The sequence below is a fragment of the Erythranthe guttata genome, chromosome 4, assembly GCF_056151865.1.
Source record: "Erythranthe guttata isolate IM_541 chromosome 4, IM_541, whole genome shotgun sequence".
Taxonomy (NCBI): Eukaryota; Viridiplantae; Streptophyta; class Magnoliopsida; order Lamiales; family Phrymaceae; genus Erythranthe; species Erythranthe guttata.
This window is the reverse complement of record NC_142536.1, coordinates 4,829,677-4,855,405: the sequence shown is the minus strand read 5'-3', so window position 1 is coordinate 4,855,405 and position 25,729 is coordinate 4,829,677. Positions and strand designations below refer to the sequence as shown.

Below are 25,729 nucleotides of genomic sequence, written 5' to 3'. Positions count from 1 at the left end.
TCTTAATTCCAAGTGAAAAATGAAAATATCATAAATGTTTACAGCAAGTTAATACATAAACTCATAAACATTCACAATATAGCATATGAATATTAAACCACCTAAATATTAATTATTTCTAAAATAAAATTTTAACACATAAACAAATAACTTAGAATTGGATCATCACTAAGTAGTATAACAGAAATATTTAAAAATTATCACAAAGTTAATATCTTGTATTTATATATAAAAAGAATATCATCTACACACAATATTTCGAAAAGATAAATCATAGAACAAACAGCATTATGCGGAACTGCCGGAGAACAACACGGCTTCAAAGAGACATCACTCAATAATATAATTAAGAAAGAACATATATAACTTGCAATAGACAAATTCATAAACGAGAACGTGAAATGAACACGAAAATCATAATCAAATTACCAATTAGATGTTGCTCTAAATAGTAAACACTTAGGGTTCCTCGTTTCATATATCATTACGTTAAGTTCGAACTCTTGTAAATGACATGCCTCATTGTTTTCAGGTGTCAATTATAAGTGAATATGACCCTATATATATCTAGAATATGTGAATATGTTATGTTAAGTAGAATATGTTATGAGTTATGACGCATGTCGATTTTTAAATCAGTGATGTGTGTAGTTAATTTCAAATCGAAGAAAAGAAAGAAAGAAAAAACCCACCGGCGAAACTGATCACTTACCTTTCTGGAAGATTTTCGTATAAGCAGGAACTCCCAATCTGCAAAGAATTAAAAATTGCTTTATTAGAACAACAAAAAGAAAAACGATAAGATTTTAAACCAAAATTAAATAAACCCCGAGTTGTAGAAACATTCAATATGACCCGAAAAGCACTAGCAATTTCACCAAATTAATAACATAGCATGAAAAACTTGACGATCCTAAATACTACTCGTCGTCTTCTCCTGTATAACTGTCGATTTACTGAAAAAAATTCACCCAACCGGACCATGTATGTAATCCTAGAAACCCCATCACACATCCACTTAAACCCCAACGAATCTATTAATTCGTGTACAAATCATTCGAAAACTATTGAATTAATCACAGTCCAGCTTCTCCCCTGACTATGCCAAAATTGAAGGTATCTATCGACCGAGTATTTCAAATACATATTCTACATGCTAACCCTAAGAAAAAGTCTATACTATCGCTCTCTCATTACTAAACCCATAAAACCTCAAGCGATATATCCTCGAAAACCTCAACAGGAGATGCTGACATGAAACCAGTGTTAGTTGATCGTAAAACCTATCATCTTCATATTCAAACAGATACTACTCTGGTTTGATTGCATCAGCGTAATAAATTAAACTACAATATTTACTACCAAACAAGATACACGAGGCAAGAAAGTATTATCTAAAGAAAAGATTTTCTTCCTTTACACATTTCCTTCTCTCAACTCTCACTATATCTCGTACCTAGCTGAGACATTCTTCTTACTTAACATAAAACGAAATTCTGAAGCACTATCTCCATTGATCGCCTCATCTCCATTCATCTCGTTTATGTTACTTGACGATCTTAGTCTTCAAAATAATATGCAGGGGAAGTAACCAATTACCATACGGAAACCTCAAAATTCACATCCATCTCAACTACATTCAGCGTATCGACTAAAGCTAAGCATGAATATAGACCAGATTAAATGAACCAACTTATGTATGAGTGACCAACAGAAACAGAGAGATAAATTTACAAACTAGTCACGACAGCATACCTAGAGAACCGGGGGATACTTGCCTGTGGAGTGAAATGAAGTCGGCCTTCGTGATACATCAGGGCACCCTTCATGCTTCTCTCGGTACTTCCCAGAATAATGTTGACGCGTAGAGCACAAACTACTTTATGTATTATTAGAAGTATAAAAGGGTTTTTGGGTTTCGGGTTTAGGTTTTCGGGTTTGGGTTTTGGGGTTTCGGGTTTCGGTTTCGGTGGAAGCCTAAAAAGGTTTTATCACGTGACTGTTAGGTGATGCTAAAACCAATCTACGAAAAGGTTAAACTAGTCACAGAAAAAAAAAAAAAAAAAAAAAAAGGGCATGAAAAGTTAATCGATTAAGTATTCTTAAAAGTAAACTCCACACTTGCATCTGTAGGAGAAATTTGAGGACGGGGAGAATTTATCTGAGCCCTGAAGAAACTGCAGCAACCTTTCTGTAATCCGTCAACATACAGAAAGTAATTGGCAGATTTTGTTTCCCAGCTTCCCAAAAGTCAGTAAATCATACCTTTTTTTCCAAATAATTCCTATAAAAACATCTATTTGGATTGTTGTAGCAATGCAACTCATACAGACAACTTCTGCAATTTCACTAGACGAAAATTCGTTACCTTTTAGAGTTTTCAATTATTGCACCATACTAGCAAAACCCCAAAATAATCAAATCCTAAATAGCAAACTTTTACGTAATAGTAAGACCAGCAAAGACATGCAATATTCCAGTAAATTGCAACTCTTCAATCCACCTCCATCTTCAAGACACAGGAAATCAACAAGGAGACGCCCTCACAGGTGCTGACAACAATTCCAATTCTTTTGTGCTAACTGCTAAGTGAGCAAATCCAAGCAAGAATGCACGATAGAACACAGTCAACAGTGAATACTTGTCAATAATTTAAACTCAACCGATTTGATCTTTGCTAGATCGTTTAGAATGCATAATGCAAGGGCAATAATCTATAGAGGTATTCGAGAAACTTTTGCCCATAAAAAAATGGACCAAGATCTACTAAAGTCTAAAGTCTGCTCAAATCATATGATTCACGACAATTAGCCTTCCATGGAGAAAGGAAGTCTTTAACAGCTTCAAAACTACCACACTCGTTAAGATTTCCATCAATAACCAAACTCACTTCTAAAATGTGGTTCGTAAAAATTGACGGATGAAATCACCATCTAAAGTATGTGAAGCATTTACTTCAACAGACAGCTCTTTTGACTACTCCTTCCATAAAAATAAATAAATAAAGCTACATCTCTTGCACCAATTGCTCCCTTTGGCAAACAAAAGCCACCCTGCAACTCAACTGATTGTACCTATCCTAAATATATGATCTAGATCGAACCACCTAATTCTAGAGATGATTTCAAGATGTGCCAGTAAATCTATACACAACAAAGTGATTGCAACAATGAGTATAGTGAGATATGAAAAACATACTGAAAGTACCATCCATCAGATATGACATGAAGTTATGGTTATGTAAGAAGGAGGACTAACAAAAACCCATAGTTAAAAGATAGAAGCCTTAATCACCTATATAGGTTTGTAAAAAAGAAAAGCAATTATAAAAGTTGAACTCCAGGTATAATACGCACAAGTTCTCGGCATCACTCTTCCTTGCCCTTATTCTATGGGTAGCACATAAACAAGACTAGCGAGGTGTGATCCTACTAGGTTTATCGCTTATCCGTCCAAACTCATCTGCGATTCATCCGTGGTTTTTCAGGGCCTCCCCATGGAGCAGAAGTTGAACCGTATGGAGTGGAGTTGTCTATAGCACCCTGGAAGAAAAGGTTAACCCAATATAAGAACTCCTCAACAGAATGGTCTGGTGATATATAAATAAATGTCTGAAGTGTCTTATTATCAGCATCCACACCTGACGAATCCCAAGTCCATCACCATAAGGTGCAGGAAAACTGGCAGCGGGATTGCTGAACTTCATCCCATAAGGTCCACCTTGGCAACCAGGTAGATGAAGTCAAAAATACAAGCATAAAATCCAAAAGTAAACCGAGATTAGCAATAACGACACAGGCTAGTAAAGAGGTAAACTTTTTCAACAAAGCCCAACTGGACGTATTTCGCACCAGAGGACTCTTCAATGACAGAGACCCAGAACCAAACTGAAGAAACATACGTAATTCAAAGACATGAGCATAATTTCCCAAACGTCTGCGGACTGTAGGTGCTTGGAGAACAAGAATGATAGCAAACACACTCAGTTCTGTGCTCCTTGATTGTACATAGGACTTCTCTAATGCATTTCAATAACCAACTCCTAATTTGCACCAACCACTAGACAGCTTGAATATGAAGCTTAGATAATAGTTAGTAACCTAGTTTGGTGATAAAAGAATTGGGTGAATCATATGAATAGGAAGAGCAGGAACGACTATGAAATAAGAAGACGAGCCAGAAATAAGAAGACGAGACAGAAACAAGAAGACGAACCAGCAAACAAGAAAGTGTGGTAAGATATACTGATGATGGTGGAAAAGCATTCCTGGGAAGGAAAGGTGTTCTTAGGGCATCCTCAATGGATTCCGTAAGATGGGTCTCCGTATCTTGTTTTAGAGATCGGCCTTTACGTCAAAGTTTCTAAATAGAAAACTGCAGAGATGGGCTCTATAAAATTGAGTCTCTTAATGAATTGTTCAAAAGTCTCCAAAACAATCCTAAATTGAGTAAAAACCTTACAGTCTTTAGGGAAGACTCTAAAATCTCCATTGGAGATGAACTTTTGGGTAAAGTCTCAAAAATTTGCAAATTTATGAGATTTAGGATCTCGATTGAGGATGGCCCTTAAAGAATAACAAAGTGAAGCATGCTGATAAACAACAACTTCAATGTGTCAAGTCGAGGTTGATGGAGGAGGGAGTCTGAAGTGATAATTCATTTTTTTTCTGAAAACAGAAAGCCAATATTCTTGCTAATCACATAAACTCACGAACTTTAAAAATTGAGTGAGATTTATTATCAAATTAAATTTTTACAACAAGCAGCTAAAACTTACCAGGTTCAAAGAAAGTAGAAATCTTAAGATCTTCCTAAAAGCTAAAAGAATGTTACCCCTAATATTTTCATAAAGTGCAAGTTGCATTTATGCATACTTCCATTTCAATATATGACGTCAAAAGGGAGAAAGACGAGAATCCAATGTAATTGTTCTGCAAATCCATGTTATGCAATGGACAAGGGAAGGCTTAAAAAGAATATGAAACAAGAAGGTGAAACCTGAGCTCCACGGCCTAGAATTCGCAAGCTCAGAACGGAGCTTTTCAACTTCACGAGCCATCGTCACCATGTTCTTCTCCATTGCCTGTCTCTGTTCCATCAGCTCAATCTTTGCCCTCTTTTCATAATCAATGGCGTTTCTGCAAGTTGAAAATTCCTAGCTTAAGCATATCAGCAGGTCTTATGGCAGCCATACAGAAGTTATTAACTCTTCTGTTATTCACAGTGCACATATCAAAAAATGGCGAAAACAGACCTAGCACGCAACAGTTCCTGATGCAGTCCATCAATCTCAGCCCTTAAAACAGGAATGTGCTGGTTCTCAGCCTGCAGCTTTGCCAGGTCTCCAGTGAGGGCTTTGACCTGCCTAGATAGATCTTGTCTCATGGTATTCAGCCTTTGAGTTTCAGTTCGAAGCTGTGCAGCCTCGGTTTTAAGAGGCTCTGTTGCACGAAGGTCAGACTCCAGCTTACGACCCCTTTCGATAAGTTCCCGAGATTGGAGTTCTTGTTCAGCGCGAATATCGGCAATGGCAATATTCAAGCGACGTAACTCTTCGTGTGCAGCAGTTAGCTCTCGCTCCAAAGCAACTCGATCCCCCAATAGTCTATGGTTTTCCCCTAGAAGTCTGCGAAGTTCAACATGTCGAATTTCAAGTTCTTCCTCCAACAGAGCAGGATGAGGTGGCATGTGACGAACCAAAGAACCTCGAGGGGCAGGCCTCTCAGGGGGATAACCACGCCGGTGGTCAAAGGTTTCACGAGGAATGCGATTTCTTCCAGCCATTTCAACTTAATCTAAATAGAAAAATAGCCATCTTATAAAAATGAAACAAATACAAAAGCTATAGCTTATACTTTGAACTTCTAACGCAACTGTTTGGATTAGAACCCAATGGCTATACCTCAAACAAAATGTTGGGGGTAAGCTCATTTAACCTCTTATAAGCTCCTAACCTTCATAAGATATTTTTGAAGCTAATAAGACGCTATCTGTTTTTAGAATAAGCTCTTGAAAATAAGATCGTGAAATTATACCATGTTGATAACGACAAGTTTGTAATTAATAGGGTCTTCGTAAAGTAGATTGCTATGATTATAACCATAAATTAGGATATACTCACTTAACACGTTTTCTAAAATAGTTGAGATCCTAATATCTTATTTCGGGAGCTTATAGTGTTTTTTTTTTCGCAATTGCAGCATCAGAACAACAGAAGATGCTTAGCATGATATGATAGCATAAATATAACGTAACCCTAATACATGTTCTAAAATTCCTATTTTAGCTTGGGAAAAAACGACGAATTTGAAGTCAAACAATCCGCATTCAATTTCCACGTGTGGATACCGAAAACCACATGGACCAACTCACGTACAAGAGCATGCAACCATAAATATATTAACATGATATCTAGCGGAACATAATTACAAATAGGCACTGGTCAAAAAACTCGAGAAAACCAATTCAACAACATTTGAAACCAAAATCAAAACAAGAAATTGTTCAAGCTGGATCATGCTACAAAATCGAAAAATCCACGCAAATAAACCACATTCGTAGAACATCGAAACCAGGCAATAAAAATCTAAAACAGGAATTGGCTAATCCGATTATAATATAAGACCATCACCATGCTATATAACGCACATATTCCTATAAAATAAACTCTTAAAATAAAGATTTCAGCTAGAACAACAGCTTAATCCTTAAAAAAATGAAGGAAAATTAAAGGATCGGGTGATAAATATTAAACATCTAAATCATAGGTACGAAATTTGACCTAAGTACATAGAAATTGAACATAAAAACTATAATTATACCCGGACGAACACGAGACAACGAAGAACGAATTTGCTGTTCTTCGATGGATGAAAATAAAACTGAAGAATAATTAGGGTTTGAAGGAAAATTGAAATCAATAATAGTACAGAAACATTTATGAGTGAGGATGAGTTGCTTACGACGCCGTATCATCCAGCAGGAGTAAAGGAGTGGATTTGGCCTTTGGGAGAAATGGTTAGTTCAATTTGCCTTCAATTACAAGCTATTTGCTTGAATGAGTCAAATAGTATTTCAAATATAGATTAATCTTTCTTAAAATTTTATACATTTATTCCCAATTTGTACTAACAGGAAAATATATTATTTGAGCTATAATTTATTTTATGAACCAATTATAATCAAGCTTGAATAATTTGTTACTAATATTTAATTTTCTTGTGAGTTCGCGCGCGCGCACAGACACATATTTATGGCTCGTTTTATAACTACTATTAGGTTATATTGACAAAATATGACTAATAAGACATTCGGCTAACAAGAATCGTAATTACCAAAAATTATTGCACGCAGTTAAATGCTACTAATTCATTAAATTAGTAATGCTCCTGAAATTATTATTGTAGGGGATGACAAAACTAGTTAAAACTAATTTACCCTTAAAAATATATGCTAATCTGGTTAGATAAGAGGTTTTATAGACACACACATATAACATCAAAAATTTTACAGATTCAATACGAATTCAATGTAAGGAATCCGAACATCTTACTAACTAAATAATTAATTGGCCAGAATGGAATTAATCGAATCTCTCTCGTGTATTCCAAACTAATCTAATATATGTTAAATGTTGAATTTTACAGTGAATTTTAAACCTCAAATCTTGTTTTAAATGTATAGTATTGAATCAATGCAGGGCATAACTGTAACTTTACATTTTTGGAGACGACGACCCATTTTTATCTAGTTCTACACATTTCAAATGGTTGGGTTGCATATCAACCCAACCCATTTTCTCCAAAATAGTATCGGGCCATATGTAACCAACGGGCCTGATAAAATAGCCCACCATCTTTTATATTTATTTATTTATTTATGTTTATAAAAAATCATGTAAACATTAATAAAAAAAAAATGGAGCATCAATGGAATGAATTCAAACACATGATTAAATTGATATATTTTGGTTTTAAAATTTTCAAATACTAATATTTAATGTATATAGTTGATAGTTCGATGTTAACCTATAATCAAGTTGAAATCAGTGACGAAGTCAGAATTTTATAACTGCAGATGCCAAATAATACGATAAACAATTTCTTAAGGAGCGCGGTAATGCTACTATATGCGAAAAGTAATAAATTTCTATATCCAATACTAGCGATCTCATAAACATTTGGAGGTCATGCCCCCTACCCTATATTGATTTCTCCACTAGTCAAAACAAATAGGTTACACCCTCTGATGGGTAATTAGATGCTAGACTGGTTATTTACATCGGGTTATTGTTAACTATATGCATAATTACACGCACATCTATGCATATGTGCGCTTTAACAACATCTACAAGCGATAATCATCTGATGTAAATAACCCAATGTGGCGCCGAATTCTTCGGAAATATATGATATTGCTATTTCGAGCCATAAATATATATATCATTATCTATATATAAATATATAATATAATATAACCAAAAAAAAAATCCTAGTAGATTGTATGGTATTTAAAACTCCACAACCTAACAATTGATGTATCTTGATATCAAAAAAAGAGAAACCCTACAAACAAGCCATCCAAAAAGGAACACACAAATTGCAATATTCAATTGGATAAATGGGTCCCACATTGAAAGCCCTAATAGTTTGTGGATATGGCTTTTGTGAAGATCTATACTTCATTATGTGGCATATTTATCCATTATTATCTAATTATTATCAACATATCAACCATGATAATTTGACAACCATAGTTCACTACGTGGCATTTTTATCATCCGTTATCAAATTTGATAACCAAGGTGTTGGATATAATTTCGAACTGGACCGGTGGAAATTGGAACGGAATTTTTGTACTTTCTCTGACATTTCAATCCTTAAAATTTTGGTTTTCGATTTTTTGGATTTTTTTTTAACTAATATTGGCATAGTATAAGAAATTCGAAAGTTTTTTTTATCCAATTTTGATTTCGACTTCTTTTTTTCAAAATTACAATCTTAATATAAATATAATTAGTTATATATTTTTATAAATAAATAGAAAATTTAAATTTTGTGGATTTCGGTCCGATAATTTGTAATTTTTAACCAAAATTTCGAAAATTTCTGTTTTTTTTTTTTAAGTTTTTTGATTTCTTTTATTTATTTTAATGAATTTGGACATGTTTTATTACTTAGTTAAAAAAAAAAGGATTATTTTGCAAAATGTTTATTCGAATTCCACTTGTGAAATGACTAGGATGATAAGATCAAAATTTAACGATCACAAATATTGATATTTATGCATAACATATTAAATATATTTATATATATATGATACAAATATAAATACGTGGCAAAATGCTTATGTGTCATGCTCATCTAATATCGAATTACACTATTGTTGATTGATGTTAAATTTGGGTTTGTAATTGGATTATACTTTATCATAATATACGAATTTAATGTTTATCTGAAATTAAATTCAGAAAAAAGGGAACAAAATAGCTTTCAAAAAGTGCAAATAAAATATAGAATAGAAGAGAAAGCTCAATTTCTTTCACAATGGATAAGGACAATACAAATCATGAGTTGAGGCCATATAATTTTAGGTTAAATAACAACCACCTCCCTGAAGTAAAGTTTATTTACGAAAAGATCCCTTATTTTTTTGGAAACTACATTCACTCCCTACAATTTATAAAGTTCTTACATCAACCCTCCTACAAAAGGGTGTTAATGTTGGAAATTTGCCAATTACAAGGGAATGAATGTAGTTATAAAAAAATGAGGGACTTGTTTTGTAAATATATATTACTTCAAGGGGTGGTTTTAATTCACCCATTTATTTATTACAGCAGCCCACCCCAGATGTCATAAAGTTCAATTGGTTGGGCCCTTTTCAGCCCAACATCTGGATAATATCCTACTCATCAAAATATGGTGTGGTAGGGGTAATCATTTGGACGGAATTTCCGAACTCCGTTAATTTCGATACGATAATTTCAGATTACGAATTAAAAAAAATCATTTCGAATTCCAAAAAATCCAATTCCAATTTATCTGAATTATAATATGTTGAGATTCCCGAGTGTTTCGATTTTAATTTTAGAAAATAATTCGAAAACAAATCCGCCAATCCCAATCTGAAAAAAAATCGGTTTTGTAGCATAATTTTCCATTCCAAATTATGAAAATCTAATTTTCATTTCTTTGGATCGAATACAAATTTTCACTTTCAGAAAAGAAAAAAAAAATCGAAAATCGAAAGTAATTTCCATCCCTCCTAAATAGGGGTGGTGGTGGCCGGTGGGGGCTATATTCTTTGGGGGGTTAAATTTTGTTTAATTTCCCCATAGAAGCTAGCTGTATAGGATGTTTTTTAAGAACATGGGTTTTGGTCCCATCTCAATTCTCAACCAACACAACAAATTAGGGTTGATGTGAAAAAATGTGACAATGCGTAATTAAATGCATACTTGAAAATAAACTCATAGTAGCGTTCGTGTTTGTTTCGAATAAAAATTCGACAATAATCGAAGTTGTAAGTAATTTTCGCTAAAACCAATATTACAATCTAATTTCTTCAACCATATTTAGTGCATTCGATAATTTTTTACGAATATATAGACTGTTTAATTTGCATTGAAATAAAGTGGGAAATTGGAAGTTGTCCTCATATTTAAAAAAAAAAAATTACAATAGATGGGAGAAAGTAGGGTAGGTAATTCACCAAATGCTTGTGTTGATTTGCCAAACATCATTAAAAAAGTTTTAGTGAAAACTAAGAAACAAGGCACGTAGAGAAATTATGTCTTTTTTTTTTTTCTTTGTTGAAAATTAGTTAGGCATGTTAATTATTGACTTTGAAACAAGGTGGATAGTTAAGATTGGAAATGAATTTATTTAATTAATAATTATGCTATTTTAGAAAGAAAAAAAAATATAGTCATTTTTTTTCATATTATACTTTCTTTCTTATATTAGTGCATGTGTATGTGTACACTAGCGAAACCAGGATTTTTTTTATATTTATATAAATTAATAGGGATTTGAGAAATGTTGAGGGGGGCAGGACCTCCTCTGACCTTATGCTGGCTCCGCCACTGTATGTGTATCACTAAGAAGTAAAAATTGTTCCTCTAATCACTTATAAAATTAAAGGTAACTTATAAAATTAAGGAAAAATATTCTTTAAAAAATTAAAAAAAAAATTTAATTATAAAGTAGGAAAAGGATAGGGTTGAAGCATCTAATCTTGATGACAAATGAAATGTGGATCATTTGCATCATCTAGTCTATTTCAATGGTGTAATGATAAAGACCCTTCATTTACTCTTTCTAAACAAGTTATTATTTTGGAAAGATTAGTGCACCTAATTTTCAAGCTATTTTTTGTACTTTTCTAAGCATTTGATTTTTTATTTTTTATTTATTTATTGTACTTATGCTCCAATTTATGGTTTGTTTTATGTTCTATCCGATTGGCTTTATTGGGTCATATCCTATTATATATGTGTATAATTTTACTCATATTTATACGCTTATAACATATATATGTATAAGTGTGCCGTAAATTAAACGAGTGAAAAAATCAATTGATTATATGGAGTATTGAAATAAATGTGTTAGTATATTATTTGTATTTAGCTGAAGATGAAAGAGTAAGTTTAACAAACTATATTCGACATAAAAATAATACTAAAAATGGTGTTTTGTTCTATCTCATATTTTGTTTCATAATATATTATATATTAATAATATTATTAAAAATATGACGTGCATTAGTAAAATAAAAAAATTACTTTAAAAAAATAAAATTGATCAAGAAAAAGCCCAACAAAAGGCCCAATTCAAGAAATAAACGAATAATAATGGGTCCTCAAAATTGACAGTAATTGATCAACAATGGCCCACCAAATTCATAAACCAAACGACGTAGTATGTCATTTTATTTTCTTTTTTTTCTTCTTAAATTTGGTATTTTTGGAATATTCAATTTTTTGTTTTTAATTTTTTTTTTTGGAAACTTGAATTGCCATGATTTATGAGCAAAATGGTTTTTTGTCTTTGCTTTATTTGGGCCCACCCTTTTGTGCTGACGTGTCGTGTTAGTCTTATTGCTTTAATTAAGCTGACGTGTAATTCTAATCTTATTAATCCAATAAATTTTAAATGGGTCAACACTAATCTTACTATTATTGATGCTTATTTTTGTTAAATGAAAATGGTATTTGTGAATTGTGCATGATGTTTGAAGAAATATTAATTAGGACTATTAAGGGCACCACATATAATTAGCTGATAATCAAAAAATATATATAATTTAATAATTAAATAATTAAATTAAAATTAAAGGGGAAAGTTTGCTATTAAAAATTGCTACAATAAACATTAATGGTTTTTGTGTCCCATTGCCTCAATTATTTGTTGGAAAAAAGAACAGCTTACATCCAGCTAGCTAAAATTAATTATGCCATTGTATTCTAATTAAGATTAAAATAAAAACTAATAAGTATAAATGACTATTACTAGTTCATTCTTTATAATTTGTATAAATAATTGAAATTGATTAGTACCATTTTAGTTGTATAACTATCTGTTGACCCTTTATTGTTATCGAGTTGTATATAAAACAAATTTGAAAAAAAAAAAATCAGAAATATAAAAAGGCAAAGTTTTAAAAATTTGAGTAAAAGATTATTCCAAATTCAATAGTATGTGCGATGCACGGGGTTAGTTACAATCTCACTTAACAAACAATATAAATTAAATTTAATTTAAGCACCGAATAAAACAAATTAAATATTAAAATTAAAATTTGTGATATAAAAATTATTTTTCTATCAGATCTCCAATAATGTTTGGCGTGACACAATCATGTGTTATGTGTATATATATACAATTATTAATAATAATAATTATATGAGCAAGTTCAAGTCTTAGTCTCGAACAGCTAATGTGTTGACTTTTATTTCATCATGCATCAACGTTGTTGCATGGACGGAAAATATAATAATTTATATTATTAATTATTGGTAACCATATCCATAAATAAATATAATAAAACAATCATTCTATACGTGCGAGATTTATTTTTATTTTATTTTGCACTTATTATTAATGTAAAGTTGCATAATAATACGAGGGTAATTTTGTACTTTTTCTATTAAAACTAAAGCTATTTATTATGATTCTTAATTGTGTGCAAGATATATAGACAACAATCTTTGTATATAAAAAGAAGGGGTAAATTACAAACACCCCCCCGAGGTATGACCAAATTACAAAAACACCCCTCTTGTTTGGATAATTACAACCACCCCCCTCAACTCATCAAATTTAGTGGAATCTTCGAGATTATATGGAATATTATCACTTTTGTACCCGTTTTATCCCATTCAAACTCTACATTATGAAGCAAGATGACCATAATATGTGACTTTTAGCTTGTATATGTCAGTTTGTGGTGCATCGGAAACTGTATTTTTTACACAAAGAGTACAAACTATAGCACATTTCACGGAATCTAGATGACTATGTTGAATTTGGCACCATAAAGGTAAGAAAAAATCATAGTTGAGGGGGTAGATGTAATTATCCAAACAAGAGGGTTTTTTTTGTAATTTGACCATACCTCAGGGGGGTGTTTGTAATTTACCCTAAAAAGAAGTGTTCGGGTAATCTAAGAAACCACTAATATTATGTTTGTAATTTTACTTTTCATTTATTATTTTTTAGTGTTTTTTTTTTTTTTTTTTTTTTTTTTTTTTTTTTCATTGCAAGTCAGATTTACAAATCGACTAGCAAAATCCTAATCTCATCGAATAGTTATTTTGTTATTTTTTGTAAATCTCTCTCTCTTACACACACCCATGTGATTTTTTATTTTATTTTAATTATTGGATGAGTAAAACAAAATATCTCTAGCTCACGCATACACCAATGCAGATTTTTTATATAAATATCTCCCTAATTTAATTTCATGATGTTATTATGGTAATTTAAATTTTACAACTAATTATTTTAATGTTGTGTACTTTTTTTTTTTAATACAATTTAATTATCACATGGGGAGAATTGCTAGTTAAAAAAAATAAAAAGAAAGGGGCAATAAATACATGGAGTATGAATTACTTTATGATGATTAGGGTTGATCATGATTGATATGAAGCTTACTTTATTTGAAAAAAAATATCAGATGATTAAGGTTCAATTTTCATTAATTAAGTTGTTAAAACTTATAATCACTATCAGATAATTATTAATTACTGAGAGAATGATGGGCTGATTAGGTGTGCATGCAAATATTCATATTATTGCAAGCCCAGTTACTTTGCTTGTATGAATTTCCAACATCATTGTAAATAACCGTCCCATTGTCAATTTTGTTATCCATATCAAATTTATTTTATTTTTAAATGTTTTTAACTTTATTATATATATAAGAAATTCAATAAATTAGTAACCTCGTTAAAATAATATTTTTTTCCACACTCAAGTCGCTAAATTAGTATAATTTGTTAAATTTAATAATTTTTTTAGTCTCAGCTCTATTAATTTATAGCGGTTTGACTGTATATGTAATGTTTCAATAATCGGAACTCTTAAAACACTAAATTAAATTTAAATTAGTGTTCATGATGAAATCAAGATTGTGACTTTCAAACTAACTAGATTCCTTCCCACTAATTTTCTATCCTACTTCAAAACAAATCATATAATTAATAAATATATTTTCAAACATGAAAACGAAAGAAGGGTAAAATGGTTAAAATTATTCCCAAACAAAGACATGATTTCAAATAATTCAAAAAAGTGATTATTAAAGTAATCTTTTACTAAAACAAAAATTGAAAAACCATCATTGGAAAACCTGTTCGAATTTTCGTAAATGTTGATTTTGCTTTTGCTTCTCTTAAAATAAGATGTTTTAAGCCGTAATATGAAGAATACTACTGCAAAAACTTTTCTCGACTCTTGTGATTAAAGTCGTGCCTTATTATTATTACTTTTTTTCAAAAAATTGTATATAAAAGTTTGTTTTGCAAAGTCATCAACTAATAACTAACAACTTTAACTGATTTTGTCATGACATTATTTAGGTAATTTATATTTTTTAAATGAGGAAATTGAAAATAAGAAAAGACTAGATGAATTTATTACATATAGTTGGGATAGAAGGCGAAAGTGGGGCCTACATCCATTTTCAAACTTGCCAAATCTTAGCCTTTAAAAGCAGCTCCAAAACCACCTAATTTTTTCAAGAATCAATATTCACTACAAAACACACACACACACACACTGTGATAATAATACACACACAAACACCTTCACTGCGTCTGCAGATTCTCCATCACTTGTTGTTATTACCAAGAAAAAACAACTCCAAATTATTAAAAAAAAAAACTCAAAGGAATGGACAAATTGCTGTCTGCCTTACTTTCTTGACTGTGTGTTCTAAATAAAAATTGAGTCTTTTTGCTTCATATTTCTTAAAAGTGTTCACATTTCTTTGTAAAGTTTCAATCTTGAAGATATTATTTTTTTCTGGGGATTATGAGTTTGAAAATTGCAATGTGGGATGCATTTATAATTGGGGTGTTGGTTTCTTTGAGCTGGTTTGTTTCTTGTTCAGAAGCCTCTGTTTCTTATGACCGTACTGCCATTTCTATCAATGGGCAGAGGAAAATTCTTATTTCTGGATCCATTCACTATCCAAGAAGCACCCCTGAGGTATCTTTATGCATACTGTTCTTCCTTTCTTGATTTCTCTCTCTCTCTCTCTCTCTCTCTCTCTCTCTCTCTCTCTCTCTCTCTAAAGTATGTTTCTTGGGGTGTTAACAGATGTGGCCAGATCTTATTCGGAAGGCAAAAGAAGGTGGTTTGGATGTAATTGAGACTTATGTTTTCTGGAATGGGCATGAGCCTGAAGCTGGAAAGGTTAGTCCTATTCTTGAAAATATTTTCTGGAATGATTTTTTAATTTTATAAAAAAAAATACAAAGTTAATTATCAGTAATATAATTTTGATTGTAAATGTTGAAATGCAGTATTATTTTGAGGGAAGATATGACTTGGTGAAATTTATCAAGCTGGTGCAACAAGCAGGCCTTTTTGTCAATCTCAGAATTGGCCCCTATGTTTGTGCTGAATGGAACTTTGGGTAATATATATATATATATATATATATATATATATATATATATATATATATATATATATATATATATATATATTAATAAAGATGATATTTTGACATGTTTGATGAAAAAATACTTTCTTGTCTGAATTTCAGAGGTTTTCCAGTGTGGCTAAAGTATGTTCCAGGCATTAGTTTCAGGACAAACAATGGACCTTTTAAGGTCAGACAAGAATTCCTTTTTCGTATACTCTCTCTTTATTTTTATTATTATTATTTATTTATTATTATTATTATTATTATTATTACCACCATTTGATTTCAAATTTCAATCAATAATCTTTTAATGTTTTGATATGCTGCTGCTAGGCTGCAATGCAAAAATTCACAACCAAGATTGTGAATATGATGAAAGCCGAAAGGTTGTACCAAACTCAAGGTGGTCCAATCATATTATCCCAGGTATAGCCCAAATCCCCTCATCGAAAATCTCGAAAAAATAAAATAAAAATTCAATCTTTTTTCTTACAAATGTGTGAATCGTCAAAATTGAAAGTGTTGATTTTCGGTCAATTTTGATAGATTGAGAATGAATACGGGCCGATGGAATACGAGCTCGGCGCACCTGGTCGGGCCTACACCGAATGGGCGGCTAAGATGGCTTTGGATCTTGGCACAGGTGTTCCATGGATCATGTGCAAACAAGATGATGCCCCTGATCCAATTGTAATATTACTATTATTTACTCTTTTATCCAATTTTCGATTTTTATTTTTCCCCCCATTTTTGTGTTCCCCTGTTTTAGTAGTTTGGTTCTTTATTTTATAGTGTCCATCAAGACACGATAACTCGTATTTTCTTGCAGTTATTATATGTTATATTCGATTTTTTCTAACGAAGAAATTTTAACGTGTATCATGCAGATTAATACATGCAATGGTTTCTACTGCGATTACTTCTCTCCAAACAAGGCGTATAAGCCCAAGATGTGGACTGAAGCGTGGACTGGCTGGTAAATATCGAAACTCTGTCGTCTAACGAAAATAATATATATAATTCATTTTATAGGAAAATAATATTTTACTAAAATATTTTACAGGTTTACTGAATTTGGTGGTCCGGTTCCTTATCGACCGGCAGAGGATTTGGCGTTTTCCGTTGCAAAATTCATCCAAAAGGGTGGCTCGTTCATCAACTATTACATGGTAATTAAATTGAAATTGGACAAAATTTGATGAATTGATCATAAGAGTTAGCTAAATATTTTTTATTTCATTTTTTCAGTACCACGGTGGAACGAACTTCGGCAGGACAGCTGGCGGTCCGTTTATCGCAACTAGCTACGACTACGACGCGCCTCTCGACGAATATGGTATGTTGAGACAACCTAAGTGGGGTCATTTGAAAGATTTGCACAGAGCGATAAAACTATGCGAGCCAGCTCTGATATCCGGAGATCCCGTTGTTACACCGCTCGGAAAATCTCAGGAGGTTTGAATAATGAATTAATATATATATATATATATATATATATATATATATATATATATATATATATATATATATATATATATATATATATAGTTTCTGTAATATAATGCATATTAATCTTTGGTTACAATTATTAATTAATGATTTATCTATTTTTTTTGTAGGCACATGTTTTCAAATCGAGAAGTGGTGCATGTGCAGCTTTTCTTGCAAACTACGATCAACACTCGTTCGCGAGAGTCTCGTTTGCGAATATGCACTACGATTTGCCTCCTTGGTCTATAAGCATTCTTCCCGATTGCAAGAACACTGTTTACAATACAGCAAGGGTAATTTTGTCTCTTTATATATTTATAACCGTTCGCTTTCAAGAATGTAAGAAAATATTAAATTAAATTAAATTAAATCATGTGTCTGAAGATTGGTGCTCAAAGTGCGAAAATGAAGATGACACCTGTCAGCAGAGGATTTTCGTGGCAATCGTACAACGAAGAAACTGCTTCGTCTTACGACGACAATTCGTTTACAGTCGTTGGATTGAGGGAGCAGATTAATACCACGAGAGATAGCACCGATTATTTGTGGTACACAACAGAGTAAGTGTGAATGCAATGAATGTTTTTAGTGATCGTTTTCTATTTTCATTTATTCATGTACTTATTATTATTTTATTTTATTTTCGTATTATTAGTGTGAGGATTGACTCGAGAGAAGGATTTCTACGAGGTGGCAAATGGCCGGTTCTTACAGTCTCGTCAGCTGGACATGCTTTGCATGTCTTCATCAATGGCCAATTATCAGGTGTGCCATAATTTTCAAAATTTCGACATTTAATTTAACATTTGGTTTCGAAAATTCAAGAAATTAGCGATCGTATTCGTATATAATGTATGTAATTTTCTTGCAGGAACTGCTTACGGAAGTCTGGATAAACCAAAACTGTTTTTCAACCAAGGAGTGAATCTTCGAGCAGGAGTCAACAAAATTTCTTTGCTGAGCATTTCAGTTGGTCTCCCGGTTAGTCGTCTTTTTTTACTTGGAATTTATATCGTGTATAATACGATGAGATTCGCTCTAAATGTATTTTTTTCCTTTGTGCATGAAATCAGAACGTGGGCCCGCATTTCGAAACATGGAATGCTGGCGTTCTTGGTCCGATTTCGCTCACTGGTCTTAATGAAGGCAAAAGAGACTTAACATGGCAAAAATGGTCTTACAAGGTACTTTCATTGTTTTTTCTAATTTTTAATATTTTTTATTTTATATTTATTTATTTTGTTTTTCTTATCAAATTTATTACTTTGTTACTGAAAGGTTGGTCTGAAGGGAGAATCACTGAGTCTTCATTCACTGAGTGGAAGTTCATCTGTTGAATGGGTTGAAGGTTCTTACATAGCTGAAAGACAACCTTTGACTTGGTACAAGGTACAAAATATATTTTTGGTCAATTTTTTTATTTTTTTTATTTATTGAAAAGAAAAGATATTGAATACAAATATTTGAGATTAATACTATTTGAATTGTTGAGCAAAAACTAGGTAACAATGCTCATTTAACTTCAAGAATTGACAAAATTACTATCTTGATATTTTCGACAATTTTGATTTTCAGACAATATTTAATGCTCCGTCGGGGAATGAACCTTTGGCTTTAGACATGAACACGATGAGTAAAGGGCAGGTTTGGATAAACGGTCAAAACATCGGAAGATATTGGAATCAGTACAAAGCATCCGGCAACTGTGGGGCCTGCAATTATGCTGGTTGGTTCAACGAGAAGAAATGCCTAACCAATTGCGGTGAAGCTTCTCAAAGATGGTAATAGTCGGAAAAAAAATCCGATCTTCGGTCATAGATGAAATAGGTTTTACTGGTAATATATATTTATATATAAAAAAAAATATTCCTTTTCAGGTATCATATTCCTCGATCATGGCTATACCCAACCGGAAATCTACTGGTAGTGTTCGAAGAATGGGGAGGAAATCCTTACGGAATCTCTCTAGTGAAACGAGAAGTAGCGAGCGTGTGTGCAGATATTTACGAATGGCAGCCGACTTTAGTCAACTGGCAGCTTCAATCATCGGGAAAAGTCAACAAACCGTTGAGGCCGAAAGCTCATCTCTCGTGTGATGCCGGTCAGAAAATCTCATCGATCAAATTCGCCAGCTTTGGAACTCCACAGGGATCTTGCGGTAATTTCCGCGAAGGAAATTGCCATGCATTCCATTCTTACGACGTTTTCGAGAAGGTATCGTGTTTTACAGATTTCTTTGCCTTTAATCTCTAATAATATTATTAGCATTTGCCTTATATTTCTTTTTTCTTTTTTTTTTTTTTTAAATAGTATTGTGTTGGGCAAGAATCTTGTACCGTACCGGTAACACCGGAGATATTTGGAGGCGATCCGTGTCCGAGTGTGATGAAGAAACTATCTGTCGAGGCCATATGCAGTTAATTTATGACAGACAACATACGCGTGTGCCTACGAATAAAATATCTTCTATTATATATCTATATATATATTATTATTTTTTACGAAAAATCGAATGGATCATAGTTATATTCTTCGGGCTTTGCTGGGGTGAAGTTGTACATAATATACAACACACCATCGAGTCCAAGGCCTTATAAATATATTTAAAGATGATCACTTTGTATATAGTGATATGATTCATAGTTCTTTTCTTTCTTTTTTTTTCTTTTTTTTTGTTTTGCAACTCTGTGTAATAGGATTCGAATGCGCGTTGAGACGAAGGAAAACGAGTCCATGTGTATTCGTTTCTGGCTTTGAATATTTGGGGTTTGTATATTTCGTTTCATGTAATGAAAGCAATCTTTTCATTGCTTCATCCTTGTAAATGGAGAAAAAAATGCTGTGAAAATGTACTCAGTGATATATGAAGATTATATTGTATCACAAAGTGAGTACCCAACAATTCTATATCAAAGAGACTCAGAAACTCTAGATTTAGTCTAGCTTGTCACTGAGTTGACTCATCGACACATGCCCGGCCAACTAGGTAGAGTTTCAATCACTCACCAAACCCTTAACTCAAAAATATTCAATCTACTCACAAAGTACGAAGATTGAAGTCAAAAGAGAGTTTGAATTTGAGAAGAGTGTGTTATCCCTCTCTCTCTAACATCTCTCTGTCTCTCTAACAACAATTGTCTGTAGCATTAAATGTGATATAGAGTCAAAGTCACCCATTGTCGGCGAGGACTATAAAGATGTCGTCGGAAAAAGACAACGGATACTGCAGAAAGAGTGAGAAAAGAGGAGAGAAGCGGTGGAAGAAACGAGAGAGATTATCACAAGAAATGGTGCTACGTCTTACCGAAGACCCTTTCAATCAATAAGCCAGCACCTATTACCGAACAAAATGAGTAGACATACAAAAGAAAGAAAGCAAGATGATGAAAAAAGATTATGAATGAAAACATAATTCGAAATTAAAAAAATAGTATATATATAAGACTAGAACCAGAATCCGTTAAGCTACTACAATTGGACCGGTGCCAACAATTAAACCATCAAACACAACTATCACCTCTGCCTTCTATCCCATAAATTCGTCTACATCTCATGTTCCAGCAAATCGACATTAGTGTAATACCCAAAAATAAAAATTGAAAAAAGAGCAAAAAATACAGTTTTGCAGGTGCGGAAAATTTTATAGCTCTCATCCTGCAGAGTTGGCAGTACCTGATTCAACTTTCTCTTCTATATTATTGCTTTAATTTCCATCTTTTCAAATCAATCGATCTTCACTGACGAATAGATCTTCCTAACAAACCAGAAGCAAGCGTAGAAGCCAATGGTTCCGGTCAAAACGAAGAAAGCATACGAAGCAATCAACATATACCCAAAGTACAAAATGCCAGAAACGAGCTTCGTGATCTCCAATTTGGTGAAGAAGTAGAAAATGGAGTAGAGGAAAAGGTACAGAGCTGAAGAACCAGCAGTGAGATAAGCCCTCCACCACCAATTGTAGTCTTCACTGCACAACTGAAAATAGCACAGAACAATAGTGATCTCTGCACACGTAATCATCAATATTACAAAGACTATGAAGAGGAAACCGAAGATGTAATAGAATTGGTTCAGCCAGATGGAAGTCAAGATGAAGAACAGTTCGATGAAAACAGCACCGAATGGAAGAATGCCTCCGATAAGTATCGAGAACATCGGCTTCATGTACCAGGCCTGTTCAGGTATCTGTCTCGGAATCTTATTTGTCTTCACGGGATCATCAATAACGGGCTTTTTGAAGCCCAAATAGCTGCCCACAAATACCAATGGTACTGAAATTCCAAACCACAAGCACACAAGAGCAAACATTGTTCCGAAGGGTACAGCTCCAGACGATTTTTCTCCCCAAATCAGAGCATTCAGCACAAAGAAGACTGCGAAAAGAATACCTGGAAACATGAAAGCTGTTTTTAAGGTATTCCTCTTCCACTCTGTACCTTTGAACATTTTGTACAAACGGGCGGATGAGTAGCCGCCGAATAATCCCATAAAAACCCATAACAGAACCATGGCAGTCATAAGTCCACCACGGTTGGAAGGCGAAAGGAAACCTAGTAATGCAAAGATCATTGTCACAAGTGCCATTCCAAAGAGCTGAATCCCAGTTCCTAGGTAAACACAGAGCAACCCGTAATTTACGGGTGCCCTAAATGCATCTCCATGAACAAGTTTCCATCCTGTTTCTTCTTGAGCTTCGTCTTGGGTTTCCAATTGGTTATAGTTTGCAATATCTCTGTACAGAGTTCTCATCATTATCATGGCAACCATACCAGATAGGAAGAGAACAATCATCAACGAGTTAATGATTGAAAACCAGTGAATTTGATCGTCATTCATGAGGAGGTAGGTATCCCACCGTGACGCCCACTTAATATCACTTTCCTGGCAAAAAAAAAAAGGATTGTTGTGTATTCTATAATTGGGGGTAAAAAACCTCCAACAAAAGGTAAGAACAAACTAGGTTATAGAAAGAGTACCATGAAAGTAACATCATACGTAAATATGAGCTCTTTGTCTGTATCAACTTCCTGTGGAACAGCTCCACCCTGAATTATGTTTTTAGTGTTTTTGTTGCATGTTGACACCTTTGGATCTTTCTCATCCCATTCCTTGTATTCATGATTAATGCTGCAAATTGAATTTAGGTGACAGCACAATCGAAGTCAGAAAATATTTACTCCTCTACAAGTAAAAAATCTTCAGCATTCATATATATTTTAAATATCCGAATGCATCAACTTAAATTCAAGTGAAAATGTGAAGCATAAAACCTGATTGGAGAAACTTCAAATCCAACAATTCGGGCAGAATCAGTTTCTGGGTCTTTATGATACATTACTCGGAAACTTAAGTGGTTATGAATGAAATATTTCTCCTCTTTGCTCTGCAAAAGAGAGCAATCCATTTAACAATTAAAAGGAGCATCTAAACCTTCTGGAAAAGCATGTTAAGACACTAACCCCAGCATAATTCCCCTTGAATCCAACACGAAAACCATGCTCATAAGTTGTTAATGAACTTCCATCTCGCCTTTGCCTAAGTACAGCTACTGGTAGGTTATCTAAAATCCTGCATGAAGTATCAGTTGCCAACACTTTCTTACATATCAGAAGAATCATTTACACTTTCTTACATGTCAGAAGAATCAATGACACTTTCTATCACATAGAAATAGTGATAGCAGAACAAGCATGTCAATACAAGGTAGAAGGTATACTGAAGTAATACAAGAAAAATAACAAGTTGATCAGGCGCGCTTACATATTGACTCTGTACTCATCATCAATTTTTTCTTTGAAATCCTTTGCTGCTTGAGCATCAAGCTTAACTTTGCACGCCACTGTACAGGATTGCTCATCCCTCATATGGAACTAGTATAAACCCATCAAAAAGACTCATATTAGGGAAGACGCACTAAGAAATAATAAAATATTTGAGCTGCATCGAGTTGATAAACTAATCATAGATGCTTACAGTATAAACTGAATTCTCTATACGGTCGCCCCTAAGGACTTCCCCCAAGTTTTCAGCGACATTGCTGACTTTTGTGGGCTTGCAGTATTTCAAGTAATAGAAGTCATATGGAAGTTGTGTCTTGGTAGATGATAGCTTGTTCACTTTGACTTGAAGTTCATCCTCCTGTAAAGAATGCAAAGACAGTAATTATAAGTTTATCAAAACGTGAAAAAGTGCAAAGCCAAATAAGATCTTTATAATGTAATATCTAAATATATGTATATTTAACATAACAATATGAAATTAAAAAGAAAAGACCATGTTGAAGCACTTATTCATTCCCCAACTAAAATATAACTGGCCAAAATCATTTTCTACATAAAGAGCAGGCATTTTCATACCAATAGCTGTACTTAAGTTATGCATTATTTACATTTTCTAATGGTTATGGTTTCATATAACCATAAGAAAGTTCCGATAATGGTTGCATTTTCTGCCAACATTTTCGTTACAAGCAGCTTTATGGCATCAATATTCAAATAGTTGCATATACAAATCTCTCACATCAGTCCTACATAACTATCACTGACTACCATCCGAGATCATACAGACAGAAGATACACGCAAAAAAGTCAAAGCAGTCATCACCAAACTACAAAATTCGTATTTTTCATTTTTGCCCGGAAGTTCTGTAGTGATTAATTTACAGAACATAATAACAAGAGAAACATGAATTGGTATTACAGAAAGTCAAATGTCAGTATCGATCATCACCATAATAAAATAAAATAAAGGTGGAGAAATTCACACGCTGACTCAAACTAATAGTCTTCAATAACTCCTTCAAATGCATACCAACACGATCCAATTCCAATCAATTCAATAAATACCACAAACAAAATTTTCCAAAACAACTTATGAATAAATCAAAGACTCAAATGCTGAGAAAATGAATCAATCGAATTCCAACCGATCACCAATTGGATCAACGCACAAAACCCTAGAATTTCATCAAAATGACCGAAACCAAAAAAAAAATCACAATCGAGAGTAGAGAAAAACAACCCTTGCGATATCGGGCACACACTACTCACAGATCTACTGATCAAAACGATAACTAGATTAATCTCCAAACGGAAAAAAAAAATGTGAATCGAGGTAGCAAGAAGAAAAAAAAAACGTACTCTTTGAAAATCGCGAGGCGCAACGCCGGGGAGATAGAAGGAGTGCGCCGATGAGATCAGAAGAAGAAACCATAGGGCAGCGGCGGAGACCCGACCCGTGGTCCGACGATCCATAATTTAATTTAGTTTCTCGATCAGAATTCTCCACACTTGGCAGTAGAAGAAAACGAGAGGAGCTTGCCGAAACAGATTTCTTCTATTTGACCGGCGATAGAAAATTATTATTTGTTCCAGTTTAACATTTTTAAAGTCGCTGTTTCTATTTTGAAAACGCGACTTTCTATTTACGATCATTTTGTCTCTTTGGCAATATAAATATTTTAAGTGTAAATTACAACCACCTCCTTGATGTAAAGTCAATCCACGAAAAATCCCCTCATGTTTTAGAAATTACATCCAGACCCCTGTAGTCAAGCCAAAAGTGTGCTAATGTAAGAAATTTGCAAATTTGAAGGGGTGGATGTAATTATAATATAAGGGGTTTTTTTGTAAATAGATCTTATCTTAAGAGAACGATTGTAATTTACCCATATTTTAAAACATAATTTAATAATAATATATGGATACAATAAATATTGTTATGATATTTGACGATTAACTTTTCTCTTTCATTTAATGGCAATTTAGATTATTCCGATTATTAGTTTTTTTTTTATATAACTTAGACATAATTTAAAGAATTATTGGAGCAATATTGAGTGTATCAAGAGATTGTGTTAAATATGTGTTGAGCTTAAACTATGTTTGATGTTGTCAAAAATCAATACTATTTTCTTCGAGCTAGATTGATACTCCTTCACGTTGAACGCAAATCAGTATACGCGTCGCAATTGTGTCTTTAATTATGATGATTAAGTGGTGAGAGTTTCAGTTTTAACAATATCGTTTCAACTTCATTTGACCATTTTTCAGTCTGAATTAAACAAAACACAAAATTTGTA

General features: G+C 33.0%; 3 protein-coding genes across 8 annotated transcripts; 1 reads left to right on the top strand and 2 right to left on the bottom strand.

Moving 5' to 3' along the window:
• Positions 1–151: 151 nt before the first annotated feature.
• Positions 152–7,082, bottom strand: LOC105963206 (DNA double-strand break repair protein). Of its 6 annotated transcripts, XR_016030762.1 has the most exons (7): positions 6,963–7,051; positions 6,822–6,881; positions 5,255–5,795; positions 4,999–5,138; positions 3,641–3,720; positions 3,357–3,542; positions 152–750 (listed from the first exon to the last, which is right to left on the bottom strand). XR_016030762.1 is itself a non-coding variant. In XM_088816601.1 (6 exons), exons 3-6 carry the CDS (start codon positions 5,782–5,784, stop codon positions 3,459–3,461), a joined length of 834 nt encoding a protein of 277 aa, XP_088672727.1. In that variant the 5' UTR covers positions 5,785–5,795; positions 6,822–6,881; positions 6,963–6,981; the 3' UTR covers positions 3,162–3,458. The 6 variants fall into 6 exon arrangements, 4 of the variants coding, with proteins under 4 accessions (XP_088672729.1, XP_012844109.1, XP_088672727.1 ...); XR_016030761.1 differs by having other exon boundaries at positions 3,295–3,542; positions 6,822–7,042; XM_088816601.1 differs by lacking the exon at positions 152–750 and having other exon boundaries at positions 3,162–3,542; positions 6,963–6,981.
• An 8,090-nt stretch (positions 7,083–15,172) lies between these two features.
• Positions 15,173–20,536, top strand: LOC105955842 (beta-galactosidase-like). Its single transcript, XM_088816597.1, has 18 exons — positions 15,173–15,716; positions 15,828–15,923; positions 16,034–16,146; positions 16,279–16,345; positions 16,492–16,584; positions 16,705–16,848; positions 17,046–17,134; positions 17,222–17,327; positions 17,407–17,613; positions 17,778–17,942; positions 18,034–18,209; positions 18,305–18,414; positions 18,521–18,630; positions 18,723–18,833; positions 18,928–19,038; positions 19,225–19,430; positions 19,527–19,863; positions 19,960–20,536. Exons 1-18 carry the CDS (start codon positions 15,540–15,542, stop codon positions 20,068–20,070), a joined length of 2,529 nt encoding a protein of 842 aa, XP_088672723.1. The 5' UTR covers positions 15,173–15,539; the 3' UTR covers positions 20,071–20,536.
• A 525-nt stretch (positions 20,537–21,061) lies between these two features.
• Positions 21,062–25,074, bottom strand: LOC105964717 (transmembrane 9 superfamily member 7). The gene is made up of 7 exons (XM_012989515.2): positions 24,789–25,074; positions 23,623–23,787; positions 23,410–23,519; positions 23,109–23,217; positions 22,920–23,032; positions 22,626–22,776; positions 21,062–22,530 (listed from the first exon to the last, which is right to left on the bottom strand). The coding sequence occupies exons 1-7, from the start codon at positions 24,900–24,902 to the stop codon at positions 21,373–21,375; spliced, it is 1,920 nt and encodes a 639-aa protein (XP_012844969.2). The 5' UTR covers positions 24,903–25,074; the 3' UTR covers positions 21,062–21,372.
• Positions 25,075–25,729: the final 655 nt, after the last annotated feature.

Excerpts from the sequence above, each read along its gene's own strand:
- LOC105963206 (XM_088816602.1), bottom strand. The coding sequence starts at position 5,784 with ATGGCTGGAAGAAATCGCATTCCTCGTGAAACCTTTGACCACCGGCGT. Across the intron at positions 5,139-5,254 it reads CAGGAACTGTTGCGTGCTAG|AAACGCCATTGATTATGAAA; the intron begins GTCTGTTTTCGC and ends TTCAACTTGCAG. Across the intron at positions 3,721-4,998 it reads TTCTAGGCCGTGGAGCTCAG|GTGGACCTTATGGGATGAAG; the intron begins GTTTCACCTTCT and ends CTGGTTGCCAAG.
- LOC105955842 (XM_088816597.1), top strand. The coding sequence starts at position 15,540 with ATGAGTTTGAAAATTGCAATGTGGGATGCATTTATAATTGGGGTGTTG. Across the intron at positions 15,717-15,827 it reads ATCCAAGAAGCACCCCTGAG|ATGTGGCCAGATCTTATTCG; the intron begins GTATCTTTATGC and ends GGGTGTTAACAG. Across the intron at positions 16,147-16,278 it reads TGTGCTGAATGGAACTTTGG|AGGTTTTCCAGTGTGGCTAA; the intron begins GTAATATATATA and ends TCTGAATTTCAG.
- LOC105964717 (XM_012989515.2), bottom strand. The coding sequence starts at position 24,902 with ATGGATCGTCGGACCACGGGTCGGGTCTCCGCCGCTGCCCTATGGTTT. Across the intron at positions 23,520-23,622 it reads TAGAGAATTCAGTTTATACT|TTCCATATGAGGGATGAGCA; the intron begins GTAAGCATCTAT and ends GGTTTATACTAG. Across the intron at positions 23,218-23,409 it reads GATGAGTACAGAGTCAATAT|GATTTTAGATAACCTACCAG; the intron begins GTAAGCGCGCCT and ends TACTTCATGCAG.